Here is a 26,065-nt window from a genome sequence, read left to right as displayed (position 1 = left end):
CGAAGCCGTCTGTCAATGCGAATAGCAAGGGCCATAGCGGCTTCCAGTGAGGCGGGAGGATCATACTGTGCCAACACATCCTTTAATTTGTCAGATAACCCTTGACAAAACTGGCTCCTAAGAGCCGGGTCATTCCACTGGGTGTCCGTGGCCCACCTACGGAACTCCGAACAGAATTCCTCCGCCGGACGATCTCCCTGGTGGATCCTACGTAACTTAGATTCAGCAAGGGAGATCCGATCCGGGTCATCATATACAAGTCCCAGAGCAGCGAAGAACCTATCCACTGACTGGAGAGCCGGGGAGCCCGGGGGAAGAGAGAACGCCCAAGATTGTGGGTCCCCTTGTAGGAGCGAGATGACAATTCCCACCCTTTGCTCCTCACTCCCCGATGACCGAGGCCGCAGCCGAAAGTACAACTTGCATGCCTCCTGGAAAACAAAAAACTTGTCCCGCCCCCCGGTGAACCTGTCAGGGAGAGCTACTTTAGGTTCTGGTCCGGCTTGCTCCAGGGGATACAAAACCTTGGACTTAACGTCCGCCAGCTCCATGGACAAACTCTGCAACTGCCGAGCTATACTGACTACTGGATCCATGGTGGCTGGAGAGAATTTTTTTTTTTTTTGTGTCGGTCAGTGAAAATGTCACGCTGTCTCAACGTACAGGAGGTCAGGGGCCTGAGCTGACCCTAAACAGGGGCCCTGACTAATCCCTCAACCTGGAGGTACTGTTAATGGTACAGAGGTCCAGGCCGCCAGCGTAACCCTAAACTCCTGAATATCCCTGAACCTCTGTAATCTAGTCCTGAGAAGGACCCCGATCACAACAATGGGGAACAGGATAGAAAATGCCCAAACACAGTACTAAACAAACGAGACAGTACAAGGGGAAAACCAAAAACCACCTTGCATACAAAAAACTCACACCACAATTACAGAGGGAACAACAACAGGTTAGGAGATAAATGATAAAGGGAGGAAGGGAAGAAACCACACCGTATACTCTTCGCTCCGAACTCCACCAAACAACGATCCGCTCTGTAGGTCTGCAAGAAATGCTTTCACCGACAACTTCCCTATCAGACCAGCAGGTATTTGAAGGAATCCCAATCCAGCAGCATTAACTGCAGCTGGGCGAGGCAGAGCCTTGTCAAGCACAGAGGGAGAGAATTAACTCCCTGACTACCAAAACACAAAGCACCAAAAACTCAGCTGCGAGAAGTCAGGCTGTGTAGTCGCGACGATCTTCGTGGCGACACACCCGTGACATAGTGCCCCCTTTGTGCTCCTATATAGTAATAATGACCCCTTTGTGCTCCTATATAGCAATAATGCCCCCTTTGTGTTTCCACACAGTAATAGTGCCCCCTCTCTGCTCCAATATGGTAATAATGCCCCCTTTGTGTTTCCACACAGTAATAGTGCCCCCTCTGTGCTCCTATATAGTAATAATGTCCTCTTTGTGTTTCCACACAGTAATAGTGCCCTCTCTGTGCTCCTATATATAGTAATAATGTCCTCTTTGTGTTTCCACACAGTAATAGTGCCCCCTCTGTGCTCCTATATAGTAATAATGACCCCTTTGCATTTCCACACAGTAATAGTGCCCCCCCTGCTCCTATATAGTAATAATTAGTGATGAGCAAGCATGCTCGCCACTGTTCGGTACTCGCCCGGGCTTCTCACTGCTCGACATGCTCGGCGCTCGACGAGTATTTCCGGGTTGCTCAGGGGGAGCTCGGGTCCTCTCCCTATGACTCGGCCCCAGGGCCGTGGGGTACTTGGCAGCCGGGCCTTATGGCTGCTTTTGGGGGAAGATCACGGTGGCTGGCCCGGTCCATGACCCAGGGCGGTCAGTGCAAAAAGAGGATATTCATAGGGGATTTGTCGTGACGCCACCTGTGGTGTCTGGTGAGCATCACCAGCGCTACGACAGTCCTCTGAGGCAGGTGTTATGACAGCTTGAGATGGAACGGCTCCCCACAGGTGGAGCAGGCCTCAGGGCAGTGTAGATAAATGGAGGTGCGCTGGGCATTGTAGTGCAGGGGGAGCGATGGCGCAGCAGAAGTAACGGACAGAGACAGGGGATTTGCTTGATTACCTTTACTGGTGCTGTCATTAGGTACGGTCCAGGGTACTCCAGATGAAGGGCGCACTTTTGGACTTCGCCCAAGTGAGTGGGTATAGGGCCTCCTGATCCGTGTCTGTCTCTGTGTATATTCCTGGCCAGCCTGCAACTGAGCCTAGACTATGTGTCCTGCTTTTACTTCACCTGTTGCTCAGAAGTAGGACCTCTGATTGGTAACCACTTTCCCTGGATGTCGGGGCCTTCGTGGTTCTTGGTCCTGTAGGTGTCTAGCTTCAGGTTTGCCAGGGTCTTGTAGTCCTCCTGGGATTCCGGTTATCCCTACTGGGTGTAAAGGGTCCCTGTAGGCTCGGACCCGGTGTCCGGTTTGTATAACGGGGTGAGCTTACTAGGCTCCTCTGCCCCCTTAGCTCCACTCTCTTTTTCTCCTCGCCGTCGACCACACTCGGGGCCCTCACTACTCGGCAGCTGGCGTGCTGCGTCTTCACCGCTCTCTGAGCGTCGGCACGCTCTCTGCTCACTCTGAGCTGTGTTCCTCTCAGTCTCTAAGCAGGAACTAATCTAACTCCAACTAACTGAGCTGCCTGGCTCCACCTTCCCTATATATGTCCCTAACGGGCTCCCTCTGCTGGTCTGAGGTGGAAGGTGGAGGTGTGTGAATGTGTGAGGGCCTCTTGTGGAGAAGTCCATCCATGCACCCTTCTGGGTTCTGTGGCACCAATGCGCAGCAGGGCGCCACACCTACTTGTTTTGCGCTCTTTACAGAGCCAATGAACATGCAGGGATTGCCTGCCATGCACTGTAATGCTGTAGCCATGTTGGATGTGGCATTACAGTGATTGGCTGGCCGCACAGCGTCATCAGGTGTATATCAGACCTGGCGCCGCCATGCTCGTCACAGTCACTCCGGAATCAGTAATGGCAATAAATAATAAGAAAACATTCAGCTCACCCCTGAGATGCTGTTCCAGAAGCAGAACTTTTGCCTGTAGCTTCTCCTGTTATTCCTATCACACTCGTACTACCGCAGACACATAAGTCTTTGTCACCGGTTCCTATTAGACCGATAGTCTCAGGTATTGGTCACTCAGTGAGCTACAACCCTTAGTACACCGAATATTGTTTTTTTGCAAGATTCAAGAGATGTGCTACGCATGCTTCATGACCTCACGTGGTCCCACTCATATACCTGGGTAACATGTGACCTCTCGTCACTTTACACCTGTATACCCCAACACACAGCTGTTCTGGCCATCCAGTATCTTCTGGATAAGTATAGCTCTCACACCCCTGATCTTAAGGAATATATCAAATTTGAACTTTCCTTTCTACTTCGGCATAATTATTTTATATTTAATGGAAAGTTTTCCCTGCAAATCAGCGGAGTGGCAATGGGGGCCAAATTCTCACCATCAGTGGTCAACTTGACCATGGCTTGGTGGGAAGAATGCTTTATATATTCTATATTCAACCCCTATATTTTTGTCTATAGAACTATACGGTGGATATATAGACGATATGTTTATTCTCTGGGGCGATGAAGCGTCCAAAATTGCAGACTTTGTTTCCTATTTGAATATCAACTAGTTCAATGTGCAGTTCACCTGCAATTACCATCATGCAGAAATCACATTTGTGGACTTGGGACTGACTGGTTCAGATGGATGTACTGTCGCTAGTCACTTAGGAAGCCCTCAGCTGGTAATACAATTTTAGATATATATGAGAAGAAAACAGGCCAAATGTTGAATGCTAAACAGACCATGGTACCAAGACCAAGTGTCAGGCACCAAGTCTGTAATGCCTACTCAAATAAATTCATGTAAAAATAGGAGGACACTTGAGTACTGTGGCAAACAATGAATACAATTTTATTTAAATACAACATTCCAAATTTGTAAAAAACATATAACATTTTAAATAGCAGGGGGGTAAGGTGCAAGGTAGCTGGGGAGTACCGTGGGGAAATGGGCAGTTTAGGGTAGTTAATTTATCTATATAGTCAATATAGGTTGCGGTGAGTCATAGTTAATACATATAGCATAGAACAGGTAGTGTCCAATGAAAAACAGAATTGATGCAGTATGGCATACAGGGAGGCCTTAACGTTATGCACTCTATATATAAATGTCCTAATACTGAGAAAAGGAGGTATTAGTCAGGCCAATAGTCCCTATAGCGCATCAATGTATGAACTCACCACAAACAGATGATATAGGAGGAGCCCACGACCCCAAAGGGGAGTCCCCAGCAGTGCGACGGGTGAGAACGCGCCCCGACGCGCGTTTCGGCGTTCTTTTTCAAGAGGCGCTCAAGATACATGTAGTTTCCATCCTCCTCGTGTCACTAAGGCAATTCCTGTAGGCGAATTTATCAGAGCCGAAAGAAACTGTAGCACCTCTGAGAGCTTTCGGATTGAATCTGAAAACATTAGACGACGTTTATCTGACTGTCACTATCCAACGTGGAGTCTAAATAGACCACTTAAAATTGCCACCGATCGGGATAGAGTCGATTTAATTAATGAAAAATCAGAACCCAAAGACAAAAAAAATAATTCACATAGTACATACTTTCAGTCTATCTCCCGAATAGTGCAGCGCAATATACCTATTCTATATGATGATCCCATTGTTATGGATATATTGCAAGACGGTGTCAGGATTGTACCCAGAAAAGCGAGAACATTAGGAAACTTATTATCTCAAAGTCTTCATATTAATCTTTCCAACAAACCCAGTTCTCAAACCTGGTTGTCTCTTAAAGGCTATTACGAGTGCGGCCAATTACCGTGTAAAACTTGCAAAGTTTCTTTTAAACTTCTTTTAAATCATTTTTTCAATAATGAAGTTTTTTTTATAAAAAACTTTTTGAATTGCAACAGTGATCACGTGGTTTACGTTATGGAGTGCACAATTTGCAATATTGCAAATATGTCGGTTCCACTATCCGAAAACTGAAATCTAGAATAAGAGAACATCTCTATGATACTGAAGAATCCACAGATACAAACTTATCACACGTTTCCAGACATTTTTTGGAAAGTCACAATCGTAGCATAGTAGGTTTTGGTGCATATGCGGTTGAACATATACCTAGATGTATCAGAGCTGGTCATCACACGGGTGCGGTACGCAATAAAGAAGCCTACTGGATCTTTTCTTTGAATACTTACGTTCCATTAGGATTGAACCTCAGACGAGAAGTGATGTTCCATTACTAGTTCTTTTTCAGTGCACAATTCACTATTTTTTGATCAGGTTTTTCGGTCAGATTTTTTAATTTTGCATTGCCATACTTGCCCTTCTTGTAATTTATACAATTTATTCTTTCTCTATCAATGTTCTGCGATATTTTACTATGTCCTAATTTTATTTCTTTATTGTTTTTACTTATATATTTCTTATACACATTTTTTTGCTTCCTTTTTCTCTCCTTTTTTTTTTCTTTTCCTCCGTGCAGTCTCACATACGTACCATGTGTTTTTGTTTTTCCCTTGATTACGTTGGAGTATATTTAATTCCAAGTTCGTATACCACTCTTCATCCAGCGTTCAAGAGCCATGTAGCTCGAAACGCGTATGGACTGATTCCTGTTATACACACCACCCCTCTTTATTGCTTTGTTGTCTGAGATGTCCAATTTTTCAGCATTTTTATTTTTAAAGGATTTCCAATAAAGATTTTGTGAATTTTTAATTACTCCGGTGTGTTGAGCTGGTTCCAACTTCCTCACTCCGGAATCAGACAGGAGAGGTGCTGCTGAGCTAGGGAGAGATTCGCTTGTTTCTAGTTAGTGTAGGTGTAAAAAACGATATTAGAGACACATATCCATCTCAACTAACAGTCCTTCTGAGGACTAATCCATCTGCAGAGATATCAGGCAGGCAGTGTATATAGGCAGGCAGTGTATATAGCAGACTGCAGTGCACATAGCACAAGAGGCTCCATTCCAGTTCTGCCTTCTGCTGCTGTTAGATATTTCTATAAATAGGCCCAGGTCTCAGGGGCCAGGAATACTTTTCTTTGGATCTTAATCCTCATTATTTGCTTAAAAAGCAATCCAGAGAACACCATTTTTCTGCGCCATTTGCTTGTTGGCACTGCAGAAGACAGCCAGGTCCTTTCCATATTACAGCGCTAGAAATCCAGCTATTTAAAACTGTGCTTTGTCCGTCACACGGATCACATATAATTGCGCTGAAAATACTGCCATTTCTGGCCTCCATTAAAAATTTGTTTCAGTGTGTCAACGAAAGTTTTTGACACCAGTTTGTTGTTCAAAATAGTTACCCATTTGTAGTGAGCGTGGAAGATACTGTCCTCCATTTAAAATGGGCAAGGCACGTGACAAGGGACGGGGAACTGGACGTGATGGTAATGGTGCATGTGTAGCACCCTGAGGATTCGGCTGCTACAGGGGTATTGCACCTCAAGCCAGAGGTGTGATATTCCACTCCCGGGTAAGGATGGAGTGTGGAACTGAGCTCAGTAGGCTGCATGCACTACATACATCCCATTTCCGGGGGACAGACCAATGGTACTCCCACTAGAGAAATGTGCAGGTACGACAGCGTCTGTCCCTGGCTGGAGTGGGAGGGGGGTGGAACATCCCAGTAGTGTAGGGGCAGATAGGGGGAGCAGTCTGGGTAATGCTAGGAGCTCATTGGGTGCTGGTCACCTGAGCTCACACATAGAGGGAGTATATAAGGTGGGAACCATCTTAGAACAGGGTCTTTTGTAGAGGTTTGGTCAGACAAGCAGAGCAGCTCAGCCAGCTCCAAGGCCAAGAGAGTGAGAGAGAGGAGAAAAGAAGGACCCAGAGGGGGAGAAGAGGGAACTCCAAGAACCCAAAATTAGACCAGAGGGTGAAGAGTTGGCACAAGGGTACCGGATCCCAAGCTGGTGGAGGGCACTAATCCTTAGCCAGAGACCAGAGGTCGTGGGCAGGATCTGCCACGATCACCCACTAAATCCACCCGGAAGGCAAACCAAGAATAGGGTCAGGGAACCCAGAGACAAGGGTTTTACCAACAAGAGGCCCGAGGGAGCCGGACTTAGGTGGATCCCTGGTGGGGAAGGCCAGAGAGAAGGACAAGTCAGAAAGGGAGCTCAGGAACACGCTCCAGAATCACCTGGGGGTTGGCCGAGTCCAGGACCAGGTGGACGCAGCACGGCTCGGGTGGTCACTCAAGGCCGGAGTGACCAACACAAAAGCAGTAAGTAAAAACCCTGAACTGCACAGCCCGACTCTGAGTTTCATTACCATCCTCACTGCACCTCCACAACCACCATCCTCTGCAACTGACCCCCTGAGGCTATACCCCTCCCGTTGGGGGTTATACTACCTGAGCTGCACACACACCACCAGCCTCAGCGGACCCTGCTGCAGCGGCGGCCGTAGTGACCGCAAATCAACGGGTGGCGTAGTCGACACTAAAGAACATCCAGTAACATCTGTAGGACTGCCACACACTGAGCTTGACACCCTGGGCACGGACCGGGTCACCGCCACTCGGAGACTACAACCCCCATCTGATCCGGCTCCGGGTATCCCCCAAACAACACTGGCCCAGGGGGCGCGTCAATTTTGGCGTAGTCGGCAGGATAACGTGCCCGCAACAACCGGGTACTGCGTGCCTGAAGAAAAGTTCACCGTTACCTTAAAAAGAAGTCTCCCGCCGGTTCTGGAGGGTCCCCGCCAACGGACCCCATCACAGGTCGTTTCCCGCCGGTTGTCCGCCATTTGCAGCTTTTTCCCGCCATCCATGGAGTTTCCCGCCACTGGGAGACGATTCCCGCCATTTCCAAAGATTTCCCGCCTTGGAAGAGCGGACGCCATTATGGGCGTGCCAGAGGGTGGCAAGAGGTCACCTCCCATCGTGGGCCAGGTCGAAGAATGGCGCCAAAAGGGAAACCGCGCCCACCAACAGAGACTGTGATGCTGGAAGTGTCCATCAGCGTGAGAGAACTGCCCCTGGAACTGACAATCACAAAGTTGCCCCGGGACCACCCTCAATGTGGGCGGAGACAGAACAAGAGAGCAAAGATGGGTGTCGCCTGGAGCAGTCTGGAGAGAGCGCACCCGGAGACAAGAAGTCTGGAGAGGAGTCCAGAGAGAGCCTACCCGGAGATGGAGGGAGAGTCAGGCAGCACCGACCCAGTGGTCAGGAGCCTGCTACAAGCCACAACCCCACTAGGCCTAGTGGAGGTCCTGGCACAGCTCCCCCGAGACCGGGAGTGTGCACAGACTGCGCTGGAGGGCCTCGCACGGAGGATGGCCCGGGTGCAGCGAGAGACGTTGGCGGAGTGGAGCCGAGAGATGGCCCAGCGGACCGAAACCCGTCAGCGGAGCACGCCACCCGAGACGAGGAGACAGACCGCCTCTGAGGATGGTGCAGGAGGACTCAAGGCCGGAGACGGCGCCGAGAAGGGAGCTGAACGAATGGAGGCAGGTAAAGGGGACGTCTCTACCCCGAGCCGGGAAACCGCGTGCCTGCCCCAGCTCCCCGTCGCAGAGCCCGAAATTCCCCCTGCCGTGCCCGTCGCTGCATCGTCACCGCCGCAGACTAGGCCTCAACCGGAAACCGCGGCCGCGACCCCTGTGACGTCACGCGCTTCGACCCTGAGCGCGGCAAAGCAGGAAATACCATCGGCCTGGTCGCAAGGCCTAGTACCCCCGGGCGCCGCCATTCCAACAGCGCCCCCTACCTCCGCGGAGCCACCAGCCTGGTCGCAGGGCCGAGTAACCACGGGCGCCGCCGTTCTTACGGTGCCCTTTTCCTTTAGCGTGCCCCAAGCCTGGTTGCAAGGCCTGGTCAACCCGGGCGCCGCTACCACCACAGCGCCCATAACACCTAAAGTACCGCACCTGGGTGAGGACCTGTTCGCCCAGCATACGTGCCCGGATGGGCAGCCCTTCATATGGCCCCAGGAGTACTACCAACTGGAACTCCAAAGGGCGAGGCCCCTGTGTGAGCCCCTGATTCCGGCTCCGAAGCCCGTCAGGAGGACCCAGCCCCCGCTAGAGGAGGCACAGTTTGAGTGGGACCCCACCGGAGGAGACCTCATGGGGTTCACTCAGGAGACTCGGGCGGCCGCAGCGGAGCGTGCAGAGTGCTGCCGCCAGCAGCTCGAGGTCTTCGAGAAGGAGCGGAGAGAGAGGCGGGTCCGGGAACAGCAAGCACAGATAAGGAGCGCGGAGCAGAAGAGCCGGACCAGGAGAGATCCCTGTGCAGCTCATGGTCCCCGTACCACCGGGACTGTGATTAAATTCAACCTGCAGCATGGGTGGGGCTTCATAAGAGACCATCATACCCCCGGCGACGTCTTTGTCACCCGCAGAGACGTAGAAAGCCATCTGCCGGAGGGACACAGAGGTCGTGACCTGTATGTAGGGGACGAGGTCACCTTCACCCGGCACAAGTGTGCCAAAGGACCCTACGCCCTCCATGTACATCGCCTGACGGAGGAGGAGCTGCGGTGTGAGGAGGAGCAAGAGGACCCAGACGGGTCTGAATCCAAAGAAGGAGCAGGAGGACGCCGTCGTTAAAGTACGGTAAAGAGACTGTAAATAGTTACCCATCGGGGTACAGTGAACTGTTGCTGCTTTAAATATGTCCCCGTTGGGACAAGAGTGAACTGTTAACCCGTGTGTCCCTATTCCCATTACCTGGCCGAGGACTGAGAGCGGCCATATTCCCCCTGTATATAGTTGCGCTTTCTAAGGCGCCCTCTACAGGTTTTATAGGAAAACCGTGTTTCTAAAGGAGACTGTCGCACTTTTCCCGGTCACAAGTTGCACCGTGGCCGGAGGAGCAAGAGTGTTTACAAGGATGTTATTTATGAAAAGTTTTATATGAAAAGTTTTATTGCTGATAATATATGTGATGTTTTATATGTTTATGTTCATGAAAAAAAAAAAAAATTGTATGTTTTGGATGTTTTTTATATCTTACAGCCCGAGGACGTGCTGTGATTTACCAGGGGGGAATGTAGCACCCTGAGGATTCGGCTGCTACAGGGGTATTGCACCTCAAGCCAGAGGTGTGATATTCCACTCCCGGGTAAGGATGGAGTGTGGAACTGAGCTCAGTAGGCTGCATGCACTACATACATCCCATTTCCGGGGGACAGACCAATGGTACTCCCACTAGAGAAATGTGCAGGTACGACAGCGTCTGTCCCTGGCTGGAGTGGGAGGGGGGTGGAACATCCCAGTAGTGTAGGGGCAGATAGGGGGAGCAGTCTGGGTAATGCTAGGAGCTCATTGGGTGCTGGTCACCTGAGCTCACACATAGAGGGAGTATATAAGGTGGCAACCATCTTAGAACAGGGTCTTTTGTAGAGGTTTGGTCAGACAAGCAGAGCAGCTCAGCCAGCTCCAAGGCCAAGAGAGTGAGAGAGAGGAGAAAAGAAGGACCCAGAGGGGGAGAAGAGGGAACTCCAAGAACCCAAAATTAGACCAGAGGGTGAAGAGTTGGCACAAGGGTACCGGATCCCAAGCTGGTGGAGGGCACTAATCCTTAGCCAGAGACCGGAGGTCGTGGGCAGGATCTGCCACGACCACCCACTAAATCCACCCGGAAGGCAAACCAAGAATAGGGTCAGGGAACCCAGAGACAAGGGTTTTACCAACAAGAGGCCCGAGGGAGCCGGACTTAGGTGGATCCCTGGTGGGGAAGGCCAGAGAGAAGGACAAGTCAGAAAGGGAGCTCAGGAACACGCTCCAGAATCACCTGGGGGTTGGCCGAGTCCAGGACCTGGTGGACGCAGCACGGCTCGGGTGGTCACTCAAGGCCGGAGTGACCAACACAAAAGCAGTAAGTAAAAACCCTGAACTGCACAGCCCGACTCTGAGTTTCATTACCATCCTCACTGCACCTCCACAACCACCATCCTCTGCAACTGACCCCCTGAGGCTATACCCCTCCCGTTGGGGGTTATACTACCTGAGCTGCACACACACCACCAGCCTCAGCGGACCCTGCTGCAGTAGCGGCCGTAGTGACCGCAAATCAACGGGTGGCGTAGTCGACACTAAAGAACATCCAGTAACATCTGTAGGACTGCCACACACTGAGCTTGACACCCTGGGCACGGACCGGGTCACCGCCACTCGGAGACTACAACCCCCATCTGATGCGGCTCCGGGTATCCCCCAAACAACACTGGCCCAGGGGGCGCGTCACATGCAGAGGCCGAGGACAAGGCTGTGGGCAAGCCAAAATTGTGCCACAACAAACACCCACATCTTCTCGCTCGACCTTCCTGTCCCAATTAATAGAGGACTGGAGAACACCACTATTGAACCCAGAGCAGTGTGAAAAGGTTATTGGTTGGATAGCAGATAATGCTTCCAGTCACTTAGCCATCACCACCACCACCTTGTCTTCCACACGGTCAAGTCTGGACCATATATTCCTCATCCTGATCCTCCTTCCTCCCACCATGCCGAGTGCTCAGACACAATTGATCCCACACTTGGACACTCTGAAGAGCTGTTCACTTTTCCATTTATAGATTCGGGCCTCTCGCCCGGTCCACTTAAAGCGGGGCAAGTGGAGATCGCATGTAGCGATGTCCAAATATTTGAGCAGCCGCGGTCACATGAAGGCGACGGTGGGAAAGTGTCACAAGAGGTGGACGATGATGAGACACAATTGCTAGAAAGTCAGGAGGAGGACCAGGGTGCAGAAGTGGAAGACGAGGTAGTGGATGATATAGTAACTGACCCAACCTGGCAGGGGGACATGCAGAGCGAGGATAGCAGCACACAGGGGGAGGGAGGCAGCGGAAGAAGCAGTGTGGTGGCCGCAGAGGGCAGGCAACCGTTACCCGTAACACCAACACAAAGGAAGTTCCCAGTACAACTGTTAGGTCTTCCAGAGTCTGGTTATTTTTTAAAGACTCTGCCGATAACCCCAAAAGGGCCATTTGCACCACCTGCCAGGCCAGCATCAGCAGGGGTAGCAAAACAACCAGCCTGACCACCACCAGCATGATCAGGCACGTGGCAGCAAAACACCCGACTTTGTGGGCCGAACCCAAGGGTCCAGGAACACTGACTGCGGGTGGCACCACTGCTTCTTCTGCTGTTGTACATGCAAGCCTATCTCCTGTCCGTGGTGCAGGCAAAGATGCCTCCTGCCCTGCACCTGTCGTTGCACACTCTCAAGTAGCAGCATCAGGAAGCACGTCCGTGTCCTTGTCCCAGCACAGCATTTGTGGCACCCCAGGGGTCTGGTTTCCACAGTAACGGCAATGTTATGTCTGAGAGCAGGTGGGAGGTCTCTTGGTCAGGGATCCTGTGCATGCCACACCTCCTGCCCAGTCCTGGGAGGGGAAGAACTTCCCCTATATAAACCTAGGGCTGAGGCAGGGTTAGTGAGTAGAGAAGAAGTAGAGACAGAGAAGCAGCATAGGAAGAAACAACAGGAGCTCTGTGGGAGCAGTAATACAAAGAGTCAGGGGCTGGCAGCTGCAGAGCTCGCCCTGACTGAGAAGCTATCACCGGACCCGGAGTCCGAGGCTGTGGGGACTAATCTTTACCCAGCAGCAGAAACCGCCCGGCAGGGGATTTCAGGTCCTCTGGCCAAGAAACCCGAAGGCACGGTCACACGCGTGGGACCAGCACCGCCGTCGTGGAGCGGACGCCACTAGAAGGCCCCGAGTCACCGGCCATACGGGTGAGCACCACACGATACACTCAGGGACGTGGGCTACTTATACCCGCCTCTAGCAAGGTAGCCAGAAGAGTACAGTCAGTTTGGGAGGCCTACAACTCCGCCTGGCCAGGGGAGATCCCATCTGCTCAAGGACTGACCAGGCCCCGGTCGCTAGCCAGTACTCCGGGAGGGTCTATCTTTATCACCAGTAAAGACCCTGAACTACACGCATCGTCTCTGAGTGGTTCCTGCTACCCCCATCATCCACGTCGGCTGCCCTGAGGCCATACCCCTCCCGTTGGGGGTTATACCATCCCCGCTGCACCATCCTTCCACCGGCCTCAGCGGTCTGCCCTGCAGCGGCAGCTTCAAAGCTGCATTCAACGGGTGGCGTAGTCATCCAACATCTACTGCTAATAGACTCGTCGCTCAGTTTGACTCCCTGGGCACGGACCGGGTCACCGCCACAAGACTACAACGCTCAGCAGATCCGGCTCCGGGTAAGCTCCCGTGCGCGCGATGCCGCGCGACGAAGGCCCAGGGGTGCGTCACATTCAGTTGTCCATACCCCAGTCAATGGAACGCAAGCGCAAATACGCAGCCAACGCCCCACAGGCCACACTACTAAATTCCCACATTTCGCGACTGCTTGCTCTTGAAATGTTGCCTTTTAGGCTTGCAGAGACAGAAGTATTCTGCAACCTGATCACGGTGGCCGTCCCTCGGTACTCGGTCCCCAGCCGCCACTATTTCTCCTGGTGTGCCGTCTCTGCATTACACAAGCACGTGTCCCAAAACATTAGCCATGCCCTCAACAACGCAGTTACCGGGAAAGTCCACCTAACCACGGACACGGACCATGGACAGCTTGTGGGCTGGGATGGTACATCTCGCTGATGGCACACTGGGTTAACATAGTGGAAGCCGGGACCCAGTCGGACCTTGGGACGGAAAACGTCCTCCCGACGCCAAGGATTGGGGGCCCTAGGTCAATCAGGGTTGCCCCCACAGTACAGCTCCTGCACCTCATCCTCCTCAGCCTCATCCTCCTCAGCCTCCTCCTCCTCAGCCTCCTCCTCCTCTTCAGCCTCCATCTCCGAAATGACCATTTTAGTCACAAGCTGGAAGCACTGCAGCACTGCCTCGGCCAAGCGGCAACAGGCTGTGCTGAAGCTAATATGCTTAGGTGACAAACCGAACAATGCTGAAGAGTTGTGGACAGCTCTGAAAGAGCAGGCAGATCTGTCTCTCACACCGCTGAACCTCCAGCCAGGCATGGTCGTGTGTGACAATCGCCGGAACCTGGTGGCAGCTCTGAGGCGAGGCAAGCTCACACACGTACCATGCCTGGCCCATGTGCTTAACCTCGTGGTTCAGCAGTTTCTCAAATCCTACCCAGAGCTGCCGGATCTGCTTGTTAAAGTACACCGCCTGTGTGCCCATTTTAGAAAGTCAGCTACAGCTTCCGCCGCCCTTGCCGTGTTTCAGCAGCGTTTGCAGCTTCCGGCTCACAGACTGGTGTGTGATGTCCCCAGGCACTGGAACTCTACACTGCAGATATTCGGAAGGATTTGTGAGCAGAAGAGGGCAGTTGTTGAGTATCAGCATCAACAAGGTCGCCAGTATTCAGTTCAGACTCCACACATAAGACCTCAGGAGTGGACATGGATGTCAGACATATGTACCATCCTCCAAAACTTTGAGGACTCCACTAAGATAGTGAGTGGCGATGACGCCATAATTAGTGTCTCACCATCCCACTTCTCTGTCTTCTGAAATGCTCTCTGCTCACAATCAAAGAGGATGCATTGCAGGTGGAGTACGATGAGATTGAGCAAGGAACCATACAGGGTGATTACACACAGCCCAGCCTCATCTCATCCCAATGTGGATTGGGTTACAATGAGGAAGAGGAGGAGGAGGAAGAACAGGAGCTAATTTCATGCGCTATAGACGGTACTACCTGCACAACTCTCATACTGTCTGTTCAGCATGTATGGCCTGAGGACAGGGAGGAGGAGGAGAGCATGGTCAGTTGTCCTCTTGGTGAGGACATGGAAGTCTTGCCTTTTAGCAGTCTGGCACGCATGGCTGAGTTTATGTTATGCTGCCTTTCCCATGACCTTCGCGTTCTCAAAATTTTGGGTGACAGTCATTACTGGTTGGTGACCCACACTACAAGGAGAACTTTCTATCTCTTATTCCTGAGGCGGACAGGTCTACAAAAATGGGGCTGTACCAGAAGGCCCTTGTTGCAGAATTACTAAAAAGATTCCCATCTGAAAACGCTGGTGGCAGGGGTCACAGTTCGTTGGATAACCAAGGACTACAGGCGAGAGAGACACAACTTCAATCCAGCAGAGGCAGGGGAACACTGTCAAAGTTCTGGGAGAATTTTCTCAGCCCCTTCCATCGCACAGGCCCTGAGGCACGGGGTACTCTCACAAGGAGTGCAAAGTTAGGAAGATGCTGAAGAAGTACCTTGCTGACCGTACCAACGTCCTCCGTGATTCCTCTGTGCCTTATAATTATTGGGTATCCAAGCTGGATACGTGGAATGAACTGGCTCTCTATACCTTGGAGATCCTGGCCTGCCCTGCCGCTAGCATTTTATCAGAGCGGGTTTTTAATGCCGCTGGTGGAATTATAACTGATGAGTGCATCGGCCTGTCAACTGAAAATGATGACAGGCTGACTCTTATAAAAATGAACAAGGGCTGGATTGGGCCAGACTTCTCAACACCACCGAATGATAGCAGCGTAACATAAACTCAAATGCAGTGTCTTTTTTTGGGAGGTGTATTCCCATGCACCTTTTCACACCCACACATTGGTATACGCTTCCTGATTTTGGCTATTTGCTCTTGTCCTCCTCCATCTCCTCATCCTCATCCTCCACCACCATATCACCAGGGTAACCGTGGTCTGTGATGCAACAGCCACATAATTTTTTTAAAGGGTGTTTATGATGCCCGTAAGAAAAAAAAAAATTATACAGTATGTTCATGTATACCCCCCAGGGGTAAATGTTTGTCAGCCCATACACTTAGTGCATGGGCATTTCAAGTATAGGAAACCTGCTTCCTTCTAATGGGAACATTTTTTTATGAGGCCCTCCACCACGTCTCTTTCAAGGGGCATTGGAGAGCCTCCCAATTTTTGGCAGCCCTTGCATACACCTCATAGGCCAACACTATGGGAGACCCACTTTCTAATAATGGGAACATTTTTTCATGAGGCCCTCTGACCTCCATGTCTCTTCCAAGGGGCATTGGAGTGCCTCCCAGTTTTTGTCAACCCTTGGATTCACTGTGTAGGCTAACACAATGAGAAACCCACTTCCTAATAATGGAAACATTGTTTTCAGGAGGCCCTCTGACCTCCACGTCTCTTCCAAGGGCATTGGGGTGCCTACAAATTTTTGGCAACCCTTGTATTCACTGCAAAGGCCAACACTATGGGAGACCCACTTCCTAATAATGGGAACATTTTTTCATGAGGCCCTCTACATCTCTTCCAAGGGGCATTGGAGTGCTTCCCAATTTTTGCCATTCCTTGGATTCACTGCATAGGCCAACACTATGGGAGACCCATTTCCTAATAATGGGAATATTTTTTCATGAGGCCCTCTACGTCTCTTCCAAGGGGCATTGGAGTACCTCACAATTTTTGGCAACCCTTGCATTCACTGCATAGGCCAACACTATGGGAGACCCACTTTCTAATAAGGGGGAACATTGTTTTCAGGAGGCCCTCCTCTAAATCTCTTCAAAGGGGTATTGTGGTGCATCCCAATTTTCAAAGTGGTATTGGGGTGCGTCCAAATTTTGGGCAGCCCTGCCACTCACTGCATATGCAATTACAATATAGGAGACCCATTCTTTAGTAATAGAACAACAAAGCCTAGCTGGCTGATGGCTCTCTAAGAATAGTGAGGGGCGACTGCTGGCCCTTTAAGAATAGTAAAGGCCACCTGATGGCCTTATAAAAATAGGCTTTGTCACTTTCAGAGTCCCTCCATCATAAATTAAGCACGATGTGTCTGATGATATCTCACACACCCCATGGCCAGATAAGGTTGTAAAATGTTAAAATGACATTTCCCAGTGAAAGCATTTGTCACGGTTAAAAGCAATGCAAAATTGCAAAAACGCATCAAAAACGCAACGTGTGAACATAGCCCAAAGTGTGGAGGAGTATTTTTGTTTTTGGTTATTTATTTTGCCTTATATACAAGTCATTACCCTGAAAAGTATGTTCCTTAACATATTTCAAAGGAAAATACATTTTGGTTTAGTTTTTGTATGTTTTGTTGTGAGTCTGTAAAAGTGGTGTAATACTCTGACCACGTTGTTGACAGAAGTGACCTGGGAGTCAGAAATGCTTCCAGGGGTCTTCCCCATGCTGTTCCCCTGCCATTTGGGCACTGTTCCCATAGATTTGGGCAATCTTTAGGCCCTCTGCAGACCGCCGGGGGGAGCCGCCTGAAAAATACTCGAGCACCCGAGTATTCCAATGTGCTCAACCCAAACAACGAGTACCCGAGCATTTTAGCGCTGGCTCATCACTAGTAATAATACCCCCTTTGTGTTTCCACACAGTAATAGTGCCCCCTCTCTGCTCCTATATAGTCATAATGCTCCCTTTGTGTTTCCACACAGTTATAGTGCCCCCTCTGTGCTTCTATATATTAATAATGCCCCCTTTGTGTTTACATACAGTAATAGTGCCCCCTCTGTGCTTTTGTATAGTAATAATGCCCCCTTTGTGTGTCCACACAGTAATAGTGCCCCCTATGTGCTTCTATATAGTAATAATGCCCCCTTTGTGTTTCCACACAGTTATAGTGCCCCCTCTGTGCTTCTATATAGTAATAATGCCCCCTTTGTGTTTACATACAGTAATAGTGCCCCCTCTGTGCTTCTGTATAGTAATAATGCCCCCTTTGTGTTTCCACACAGTTATAGTGCCCCCTCTGTGCTTCTATATAGTAATAATGTCCCCCTTTGTGTTTCCACACAGTTATAGTGCCCCCTCTGTGCTTCTGTATAGTAATAATGCCCCTTTTGTGTTTCCACACAGTTATAGTGCCCCCTCTGTGCTTCTGTATAGTAATAATGCCCCCTTTGTGTTTCCACACAGTTATAGTGCCCCCTCTGTGCTTCTGTATAGTAATAATGCCCCCTTTGTGTTTCCACACAGTTATAGTGCCCCCTCTGTGCTTCTGTATAGTAATAATGCCCCCTTTGTGTTTCCACACAGTAATAGTGCCCCCTCTGCTCCTATATAGTAATAATGCTCCCTTTTATGTTTCTACACAGTAATAGTGCCCCATCTGTGCTTCTATATAGTAATAATGCCTCCTTTTTGACTCAACAAATATTGCCTCTCTGTGTAACCCAACCTAACAATTTTGACCCCATATAGTATGAATGCCTCCTCTGTGCCTTTATATATCAATAGTGCTCCCTCTGTGCCTCCATATTGTAGTGGTCCACCCATTGTGCTTTCACATAGTAATAGTACCCCCTCGTTCTTCAACATAGTAATAATGCTCCCATTGTGCCTGCACATAGTAATAATTGCCCTCTCTGTACCTCTGTATATTAATAATGCCCCTGTGTGTGAACATTTAATAATAATGCCCCTTTTGCCCCAGATTGATATACTGTTTTCTTTTCTGTTTTCCAGTCTGCACCTCCCCTGTGATTTCCAACTCCTCCACCACCACCACCACCACTGCCACCACCGCCACCACCACCACCTCCACCGCCACCACCGCCACCACCACCACCTCCACCGCCACCACCGCCCAACCAGTGTGCGGAAATCCAGTGATCAACAATCGGATTCTTGGTGGCACAGCTGCAACTGAAGGAGCATGGCCGTGGCAGATCAGCCTGCGGTACAATGGTTACCACATCTGCGGAGGGTCCCTGATCTCCAACCAGTGGGTGCTCTGCGCCGCACATTGTTTTAAATTGTAAGTTGCTGCTGCAGACAGAATGCTTGATCTAAACGTGGTCCTTAACCTGTAGTGGTCAGTATGGTCCACCAAGTGGAAACGGGGAAAAAGGGTACTGCATTTATTTTAGTATTTCAGCTGGACATGAAGAAGATTAAAACATGGCTATTGGGTTGAAGGGGAAGGAAGGCAGATAAGATGACCACCTTGTCTTCTTACAACCTGGGAGAAGAAGTGTAGAGGTACTAACAGTCCTTGGTGGCACCAGGCGGAGGGTCCCAGCTGTGGACTTATGTCTGAAGCAGGGATGATTCTAGTGGAAGACATCACTGCCAATCCATTGCCGTAATGTATTCTCTTTTGTGATAACACGAGGCAGATGTGTTGACCCCACAAGAATAAAATTATGGAGGGTGGAGATGTTCCTACTCACTGTTGTGTTTGGTTTCACCCCATAGGTCTAAGAATGCCTCTTATTTCAAAGTCGGTCTTGGCGAGTACCAGCTGCTGAACCCCAGTGCTCACAGGATTGTGTCCAGTGTAGAAAGTATCATCGTGAACCCCCTTTTCAGTGGAGTTGCCACCCCAGGGGACATCGCCCTGATCAAACTCTCCAGTCCCGTTACTTATACTGACTACATCCTGCCGGTGTGTGTCCCACCAGCGTCCATGAACTTTTCCGATGGCACCAACTGCTGGGTGACAGGATGGGGCAGAACGGGAAGTAATGGTAAGAAGCTCATGAGATTCATGGGACTATAAGCTAATCATGTATGATGCTGACCATGAGTACCACTCTACATCCCCGGACGCCTCTGTTTTATCTCTGTTTTCTGTGACTTTAGCAGATACGGGTTAAAATTGTCAATTTTAGGGACAACAAGGAAGAGTTCTCACCATTTCAGGTCTTTGTGTTTCTGTATTTTACACTACATGACCTGGACCATTTCTCTTTTTCTTGCAGTGTCTCTTCCTTCTCCCAAGACTCTCCAGCAGGTCATGGTGCCTCTGATCAATAACAGTGCCTGTGATGCCATGTACCACATCAACTCCGGTATTAGTGCCAACCACCAGATTGTGCCAAGTGACCAAATCTGTGCAGGATTTGAGGCCGGACAGAAAGATTCCTGCCAGGTGAGTGACGTATCCTCCAAATAAAGGGGTATTCGGATCTCAGACTTTAATAATAGGCACATCCGTGGTGGGAACAAACCATTAAAAGTATTTTTATTTTTAAAAACCTTATTTTCCATTTCCAGCAATTGATAAAGTGCAATATAGACCCCCAGAGCAATAAGCAAAAGGGGGACGTGACTTTAGGTGGTGGGACATAGAGCTTTTGTATATTGTTGTATAGATTAGACTGTACTTTCAAAAAACTTTTGAGATTTTCATCAATAGGAGGTCCACAAGGCCCATCAAATGATGGAGCAGAAATGTTCAGGAGAAAGGGGTAGCTAAGAAAGGACAGAAAGACGTTGTACAGAATGCACCCACTTACCTATATCATTTCATGTATCTGCTCCACTTACCTCTGTCTCCTCAAGTATCTGCTCCCTCTTACCTCTGTCTCCTCTTGTATCTGCTCCCTCTTACCTCTGTCTTCTCTTGTATCTGCTCCACTTACCTCTGTCTTCTCTTGTATCTGCTCCACTTACCTCTGCTTCCTCAAGTATCTGCTCCCTCTTACCTCTGTCTCCTCTTGTATCTGCTCCACTTACCTCTGTCTCCTCATGTATCTGCTCCCTCTTACCTCTGTCTCCTCTTGTATCTGCTCCACTTACCTCTGCTTCCTCATGTATCTGCTCCCTCTTACCTCTGTCTCCTCTTGTATCTGCTCCACTTACCTCTGTCTCCTCTTGTATCTGCTCCCTCTTACCTCTGTCTTCTCATGTATCTGCTCCCTCTTACCTCTGTCTCCTCTTGTATCTGCTCCACTTACCTCTGTCTCCTCTTGTATCTGCTCCCTCTTACCTCTGTCTCCTCTTGTATCTGCTCCACTTACCTCTGTCTCCTCATGTATCTGCTCTTCTTACCTCTGTCTCCTCTTGTATCTGCTCCACTTACCTCTGTCTCCTCATGTATCTGCTCCCTCTTACCTCTGTCTCCTCTTGTATCTGCTCCACTTACCTCTGTCTCCTCATGTATCTGCTGCACTTACCTCTGTCTCCTCATGTATCTGCTGCACTTACCTCTGTCTCCTCATGTATCTGCTCCCTCTTACCTCTGTCTCCTCTTGTATCTGCTCCACTTACCTCTGTCTCCTCATGTATCTGCTCCCTCTTACCTCTGTCTCCTCTTGTATCTGCTCCACTTACCTCTGTCTCCTCTTGTATCTGCTCCACTTACCTCTGTCTCCTCTTGTATCTGCTCCACTTACCTCTGTCTCCTCTTGTATCTGCTCCACTTACCTCTGTCTCCTCATCTATCTGCTCCACTTACCTCTGTCTCCTCATGTATCTGCTCCCTCTTACCTCTGTCTCCTCTTGCATCTGCTCCACTTACCTCTGTCTCCTCTTGTATCTGCTCCACTTACCTCTGTCTCCTCATGTATCTGCTCCTCTTACCTCTGTCTTCTCTTGTATCTGCTCCACTTACCTCTGTCTCCTCATGTATCTGCTCCCTCTTACCTCTGTCTCCTCATGTATCTGCTCCTCTTACCTCTGTCTCCTCTTGTATCTGCTCCACTTACCTCTGTCTTCTCTTGTATCTGCTCCTCTTACCTCTGTCTCCTCATGTATCTGCTCTTCTTACCTTTGTCTCCTCATAGATCTGCTCCCACTTACCTCTGTCTCCTCATGTATCTGCTGCACTTACCTCTGTCTCCTCATGTATCTGCTCCTCTTACCTCTGTCTCCTCTTGTATCTGCTCCTCTTACCTCTGTCTCCTCATGTATCTGCTCCTCTTACCCCTGTCTCCTCATGTATCTGCTCCTCTAACCTCTGTCTCCTCATGTATCTGCTCCTCTTACCTCTGTCTCCTCATGTATCTGCTCCCTCTTACCTCTGTCTCCTCATGTATCTGCTCCTCTTACCTCTGTCTCCTCATGTATCTGCTCCCTCTTACCTCTGTCTCCTCTTGTATCTGCTCCTCTTACCTCTGTCTCCTCATGTATCTGCTCCACTTACCTTTGTCTCTTCATGTATCTGCTCCTCTTACCTCTGTCTCTTCATGTATCTGCTCCACTTACCTCTGTCTCTTCATGTATCTGCTTCCTCTTACCTCTATCTCTTCATGTATCTGTGGCACCCTGCTGTTCACAGGTACCACAGGACCCAAATGGGTGCATGGATGGACTTCTCCACAAGAGGCCCTCGTTACAAACAAATGTGTCACCCATGGGGGAATATAGGGGACTCGGTACCCGGGCCTTTTACCTTGTTTAGGATGTCACGGCAGTCGGCTCCCGGGCCCGTACTCTGGGTCTCTCTTTAAAAAGGGGTTTTAGTATACAATTTGTCTCGTGACGCCACCCGTGGTTTCCGGTAATGGTTACCGGTGCTGCTGCAGACCTCCGAGGGTGATGGGATGGCAGCTGGGATGTTTCTGCTCCCCACAGGTGGAGCGGGCCCCCGGGGCAGTGTACGTGCAAATGGTGGTGATGCTGGGGCTTGCAGTGCTTGAGAGATGGAGCAGCAGAAGTAACTGACAGAGACAGGAGATTCAGTTCAGTACCTTTACTGGTGCGGATGTCAGGTATGGTCCAGGGTACTCGGTAGGAAGGGTGCACTTCAGGACTTCTCCCCAGTGAGTGGGTATAAGGCCTCCCGGTCCGTGTCGCCCTCTCTCTAAGCTCCTGGCCAGCCTGCAACTGGGCCTAGCTTCTGTGTCGTGCTGTTCCTTCACCTGTCGCTTGGTAGTAGGACCTTTTTCCGGCAACCACTATCCCTGGATGCTGGGGCCTTCGTGGTTCCTAGTCCTGTCAATGGTTTAGCTTCAGGTCGACCAGGGACTTGTAGTCCTCCTGGTATGCCGGTGATCCCTTCTGGGTATAAAGGACCCTGTAGGCGCGGACCCGGTGTCCGGTTCGTATCTTGGGGTGAGCCTATGATGCTCCTCTTCTCCCTCAACTCCTCTCTCCTCTCCTCCTTGCCTCCGGCCACACTCGGGGCCCTCAATACAGCAGCAGACGTGCTGCGTCTTCACTGCTCTCAGTGTCAGCACACTCTCTGACTAAACAACAACTGAACTGCCTTTCTCCACCCTCCATATATACATCCCTATTGTTAGAACCTTGCTGTTAGGTTTTTTTTCCTTTGCTGGTCACATGACCTTGTTGGCCTATTTATCCTGCTCCGCCCTTCTGGCTTTGCTGGACTTCATTGTATTTCTACTTTCTAGCTAGCCTGTGCTCTGTGTCTTGCTCTGTTAGTTTGCTTGGTTTACTGACCTCTATGTTCTTTATATTTTGTTTGTTCGTCTGTCTGCTACTATTTCAGTTAGGAGGTGTCCCATATTCCTCCCAGTCCTTAGTACTTGTAGGGATTCCTCCCCCACATCTATAGGTCTTCGTACAGACTAGCTTAGGACTTTAGCAGGTCTGATCGCAGGATCAGGTTCCCTGTTACATCGTAGGGATTCAGCTGAGTTCTATCGTAGGGACAGATCTCCTCTCTTTCCTTAGCTCTGGTAGCAGAACATAACAGTAAGTCCAGCCAGCAAATTCTCTAAGGAAAGATTTTTCTGTTCCATCATGGTGTCGGTTCAGGATTTGGCTCATCGCCTGCAGGGACTCTCTCTGGAAGTGACCGAGCTCCGTCAGCACGTGAGTAACTGTTCTGGAGCACATTTCTTGGAGCCTAAGGTATGTTTGCCGGATTTATTTTTTGGTGAACATCGAGAATTTTTTTCATTTAAAAATGCTTGCTTATTGTATTTTCGTTTGAGACCCAAGTCCTCTGGGGATGAATCCCAGCGCGTAGGGTTTATAATGTCACTTTTGCGCAAAGAGCCTCAGGAGTGGGCCTTTTCTTTGCAACCTAGTGATACATGCTTCAGATCAGTGGATAGTTTTTTTTCTGCTTTAGGACTATTATATGATGATCCTGACCGTGTCGCATCAGCTGAGACTGAGTTGAGACGTTTAAAACAAGGATCAGGTAATGTCGAAAAATATTGTACACATTTTCGTCGTTGGTCCACTCAGACAGGGTGGAACGATTCTGCTCTGAAAAGTCTATTTCTTGCTGGGCTCAGTGAAAGGGTTAAAGACCTGCTAATTGCTTATCCTACACCTGAGGATTTGCAACAGGCTATGCAATTAGCTATACGGGTGGATAGAAGACTGCGTGCTAGGGTTAATGAGAGCAAATCCTCTGCTATGTCAGTTTCTGGTTATGAGAATGTGTGTACTAACAGTGGTGAACCGATGGAGATTGGATCGGTGGCACCTCGCTCTCAAGAAAAAGACCGTCGTTTTTCGAAAGGCTTGTGCTTCTATTGCGGAAAATCTGGTCATTTGATTAAAGGCTGTGAGCTTCGTATGAAGAAAGAAAAAAAAATGGTCAGTCATGCCCGTATTGCCTGTTTAAATTCCAAGGGTATATTTTTAGCTGCTTCCACGATTGCTCAGGAAAAATTAATGGAATTTCGGGTGTTTGTTGATTGCGGGTCTACACTGAATGTAATTGATGGGGGATTCGTGGAAAAACTCAATTTAAAACCTGAACCTTTATCATCCCCCATTGCTGTGGTTTCTGTGGATGGCTCCCCTTTGAAGAATATTACTCTCAAGGTCTGTGAATTTCCTCTCACTATTAATGGTGTTCACCATGAGAAATTGGATTTGGTAGTGTTGAATAACTTGCCTTCTCCAGTAATATTGGGATTGCCTTGGTTAAAATGTCACAATCCTGTACTGGATTGGTCTACCAGTGAAATTAAATCCTGGAGCCATAAATGTTATGACAAGTGTTGTAACGGGCGTATTGCAGCTTTGGATAGGGGAGAATTGCCTGTTCCTATTCAGGATTTTTGGAGAGTTTTTTCTGAGAAGGAATCGCAGGTTTTGCCTCCCCATAGAGACTATGATTGTTCTATTGAATTTGTCCCTGGAGCGACTCTTCCTAAAAGTCGTTTATTTAACCTTACTATTCCTGAGAGGAAGGCTTTGGAGGAATACATACAGACAAGTTTGGCCGCCGGTCACATTAGGCCCTCTAAGTCTCCTGTGGCGGTTGGATTTTTTTTTGTAAAAAAAAAGGATGGCGGTTTACGTCCTTGTCTGGATTTTCGTGAGATTAACAAAATTACGGTACGCAATCCTTACCCACTGCCATTGATTCCTGATCTGTTTAACCAGTTATTGGGGGCCAAGTGGTTCTCTAAAATTGACCTTAAGGGGGCATACAATCTGTTGCGCATGAAGGAGGGTGATGAATGGAAGACTGCTTTTAACACTCCTGTGGGTCATTTTGAGAATCTGGTTATGCCTTTTGGTCTTACTAATGCTCCTGCATTTTTTCAGAATCTGATTAATGACATCCTTAGACCTTTGATCGGTAAAAATGTGGTTGTGTATTTGGATGACATTTTGATTTATTCGCCAGATCTGGAGTCTCATTGGCGGAGCGTGCGTGAGGTATTACAGTTATTAATGGACAATTCGCTTTTTGCTAAGCTGGAGAAATGTGAGTTCGCTGTACAGAGAATTAGTTTTTTGGGCTACATTATCTCCAGCAAAGGTTTTGAGATGGATCCGGTTAAGGTTCAGGCTGTGCAGGAATGGCCTAGGCCTATTGGTTTGAAATCGATACAGAGGTTTTTGGGTTTCGCCAATTACTATAGAAAATTCATAAAAAATTTTTCTAGTATTGTCAAACCTCTGACTGATCTCACCAGGAAAGGTGCTGATGCGGTTCAGTGGTCTTCTGAGGCCATTGAAGCTTTTGTGTATCTCAAGGAGAGGTTCACCTCTGCTCCCATCCTTATGCAGCCTGATGTTACTAGGCCGTTTTTGGTTGAGGTTGATGCTTCCTCTGTGGGGGTTGGCGCAGTATTGTCTCAGGATAACGGGGATGGATTACATCCCTGTGCCTTTTTTTCAAAAAAATTTTCGGAGACTGAATTGAATTACGATATTGGTAATCGGGAATTATTGGCTATTAAACTCGCATTTGAACACTGGCGCCACTTCTTGGAAGGTGCGGAATTTCCCGTTCAGGTTCTTACGGATCATAAAAATCTGATATATCTTGACGCTGCCAAGCGCCTGAATGCCCGTCAGGCTAGGTGGGCACTGTTTTTCTCGCGGTTTAATTTCTCCGTTACTTACATCCCTGGTACTAAGAATGTTAAGGCGGATGCCTTGTCTCGCAGTTTTTCTCCCATAGTCGGTGCTGAGAAAGAG

At 49.3% G+C, this 26,065-nt stretch overlaps 1 protein-coding gene across 1 annotated transcript in view; it reads left to right on the top strand.

The window, feature by feature from the left end:
- The window catches only part of LOC141161436 (transmembrane protease serine 9-like), an 83,337-nt gene that overhangs the window by 43,687 nt on the left and 13,585 nt on the right, over positions 1-26,065 (top strand). The window contains exons 8-10 of the mRNA XM_073646245.1: positions 18,533-18,734; positions 19,175-19,446; positions 19,681-19,850. Of these exons, the coding sequence (XP_073502346.1) occupies positions 18,533-18,734; positions 19,175-19,446; positions 19,681-19,850 (644 nt within the window). The remainder of the gene's footprint in view (positions 1-18,532; positions 18,735-19,174; positions 19,447-19,680; positions 19,851-26,065) is intronic.

The sequence above is a fragment of the Phyllobates terribilis genome, unplaced genomic scaffold (assembly GCF_046119375.1).
Source record: "Phyllobates terribilis strain yellow unplaced genomic scaffold, ASM4611937v1 Scaffold_9__5_contigs__length_417890890, whole genome shotgun sequence".
Taxonomy (NCBI): domain Eukaryota; kingdom Metazoa; phylum Chordata; class Amphibia; order Anura; family Dendrobatidae; genus Phyllobates; species Phyllobates terribilis.
Note: the sequence above shows the minus strand (reverse complement) of the source record. Positions and strands in the feature narration are given on the sequence as shown.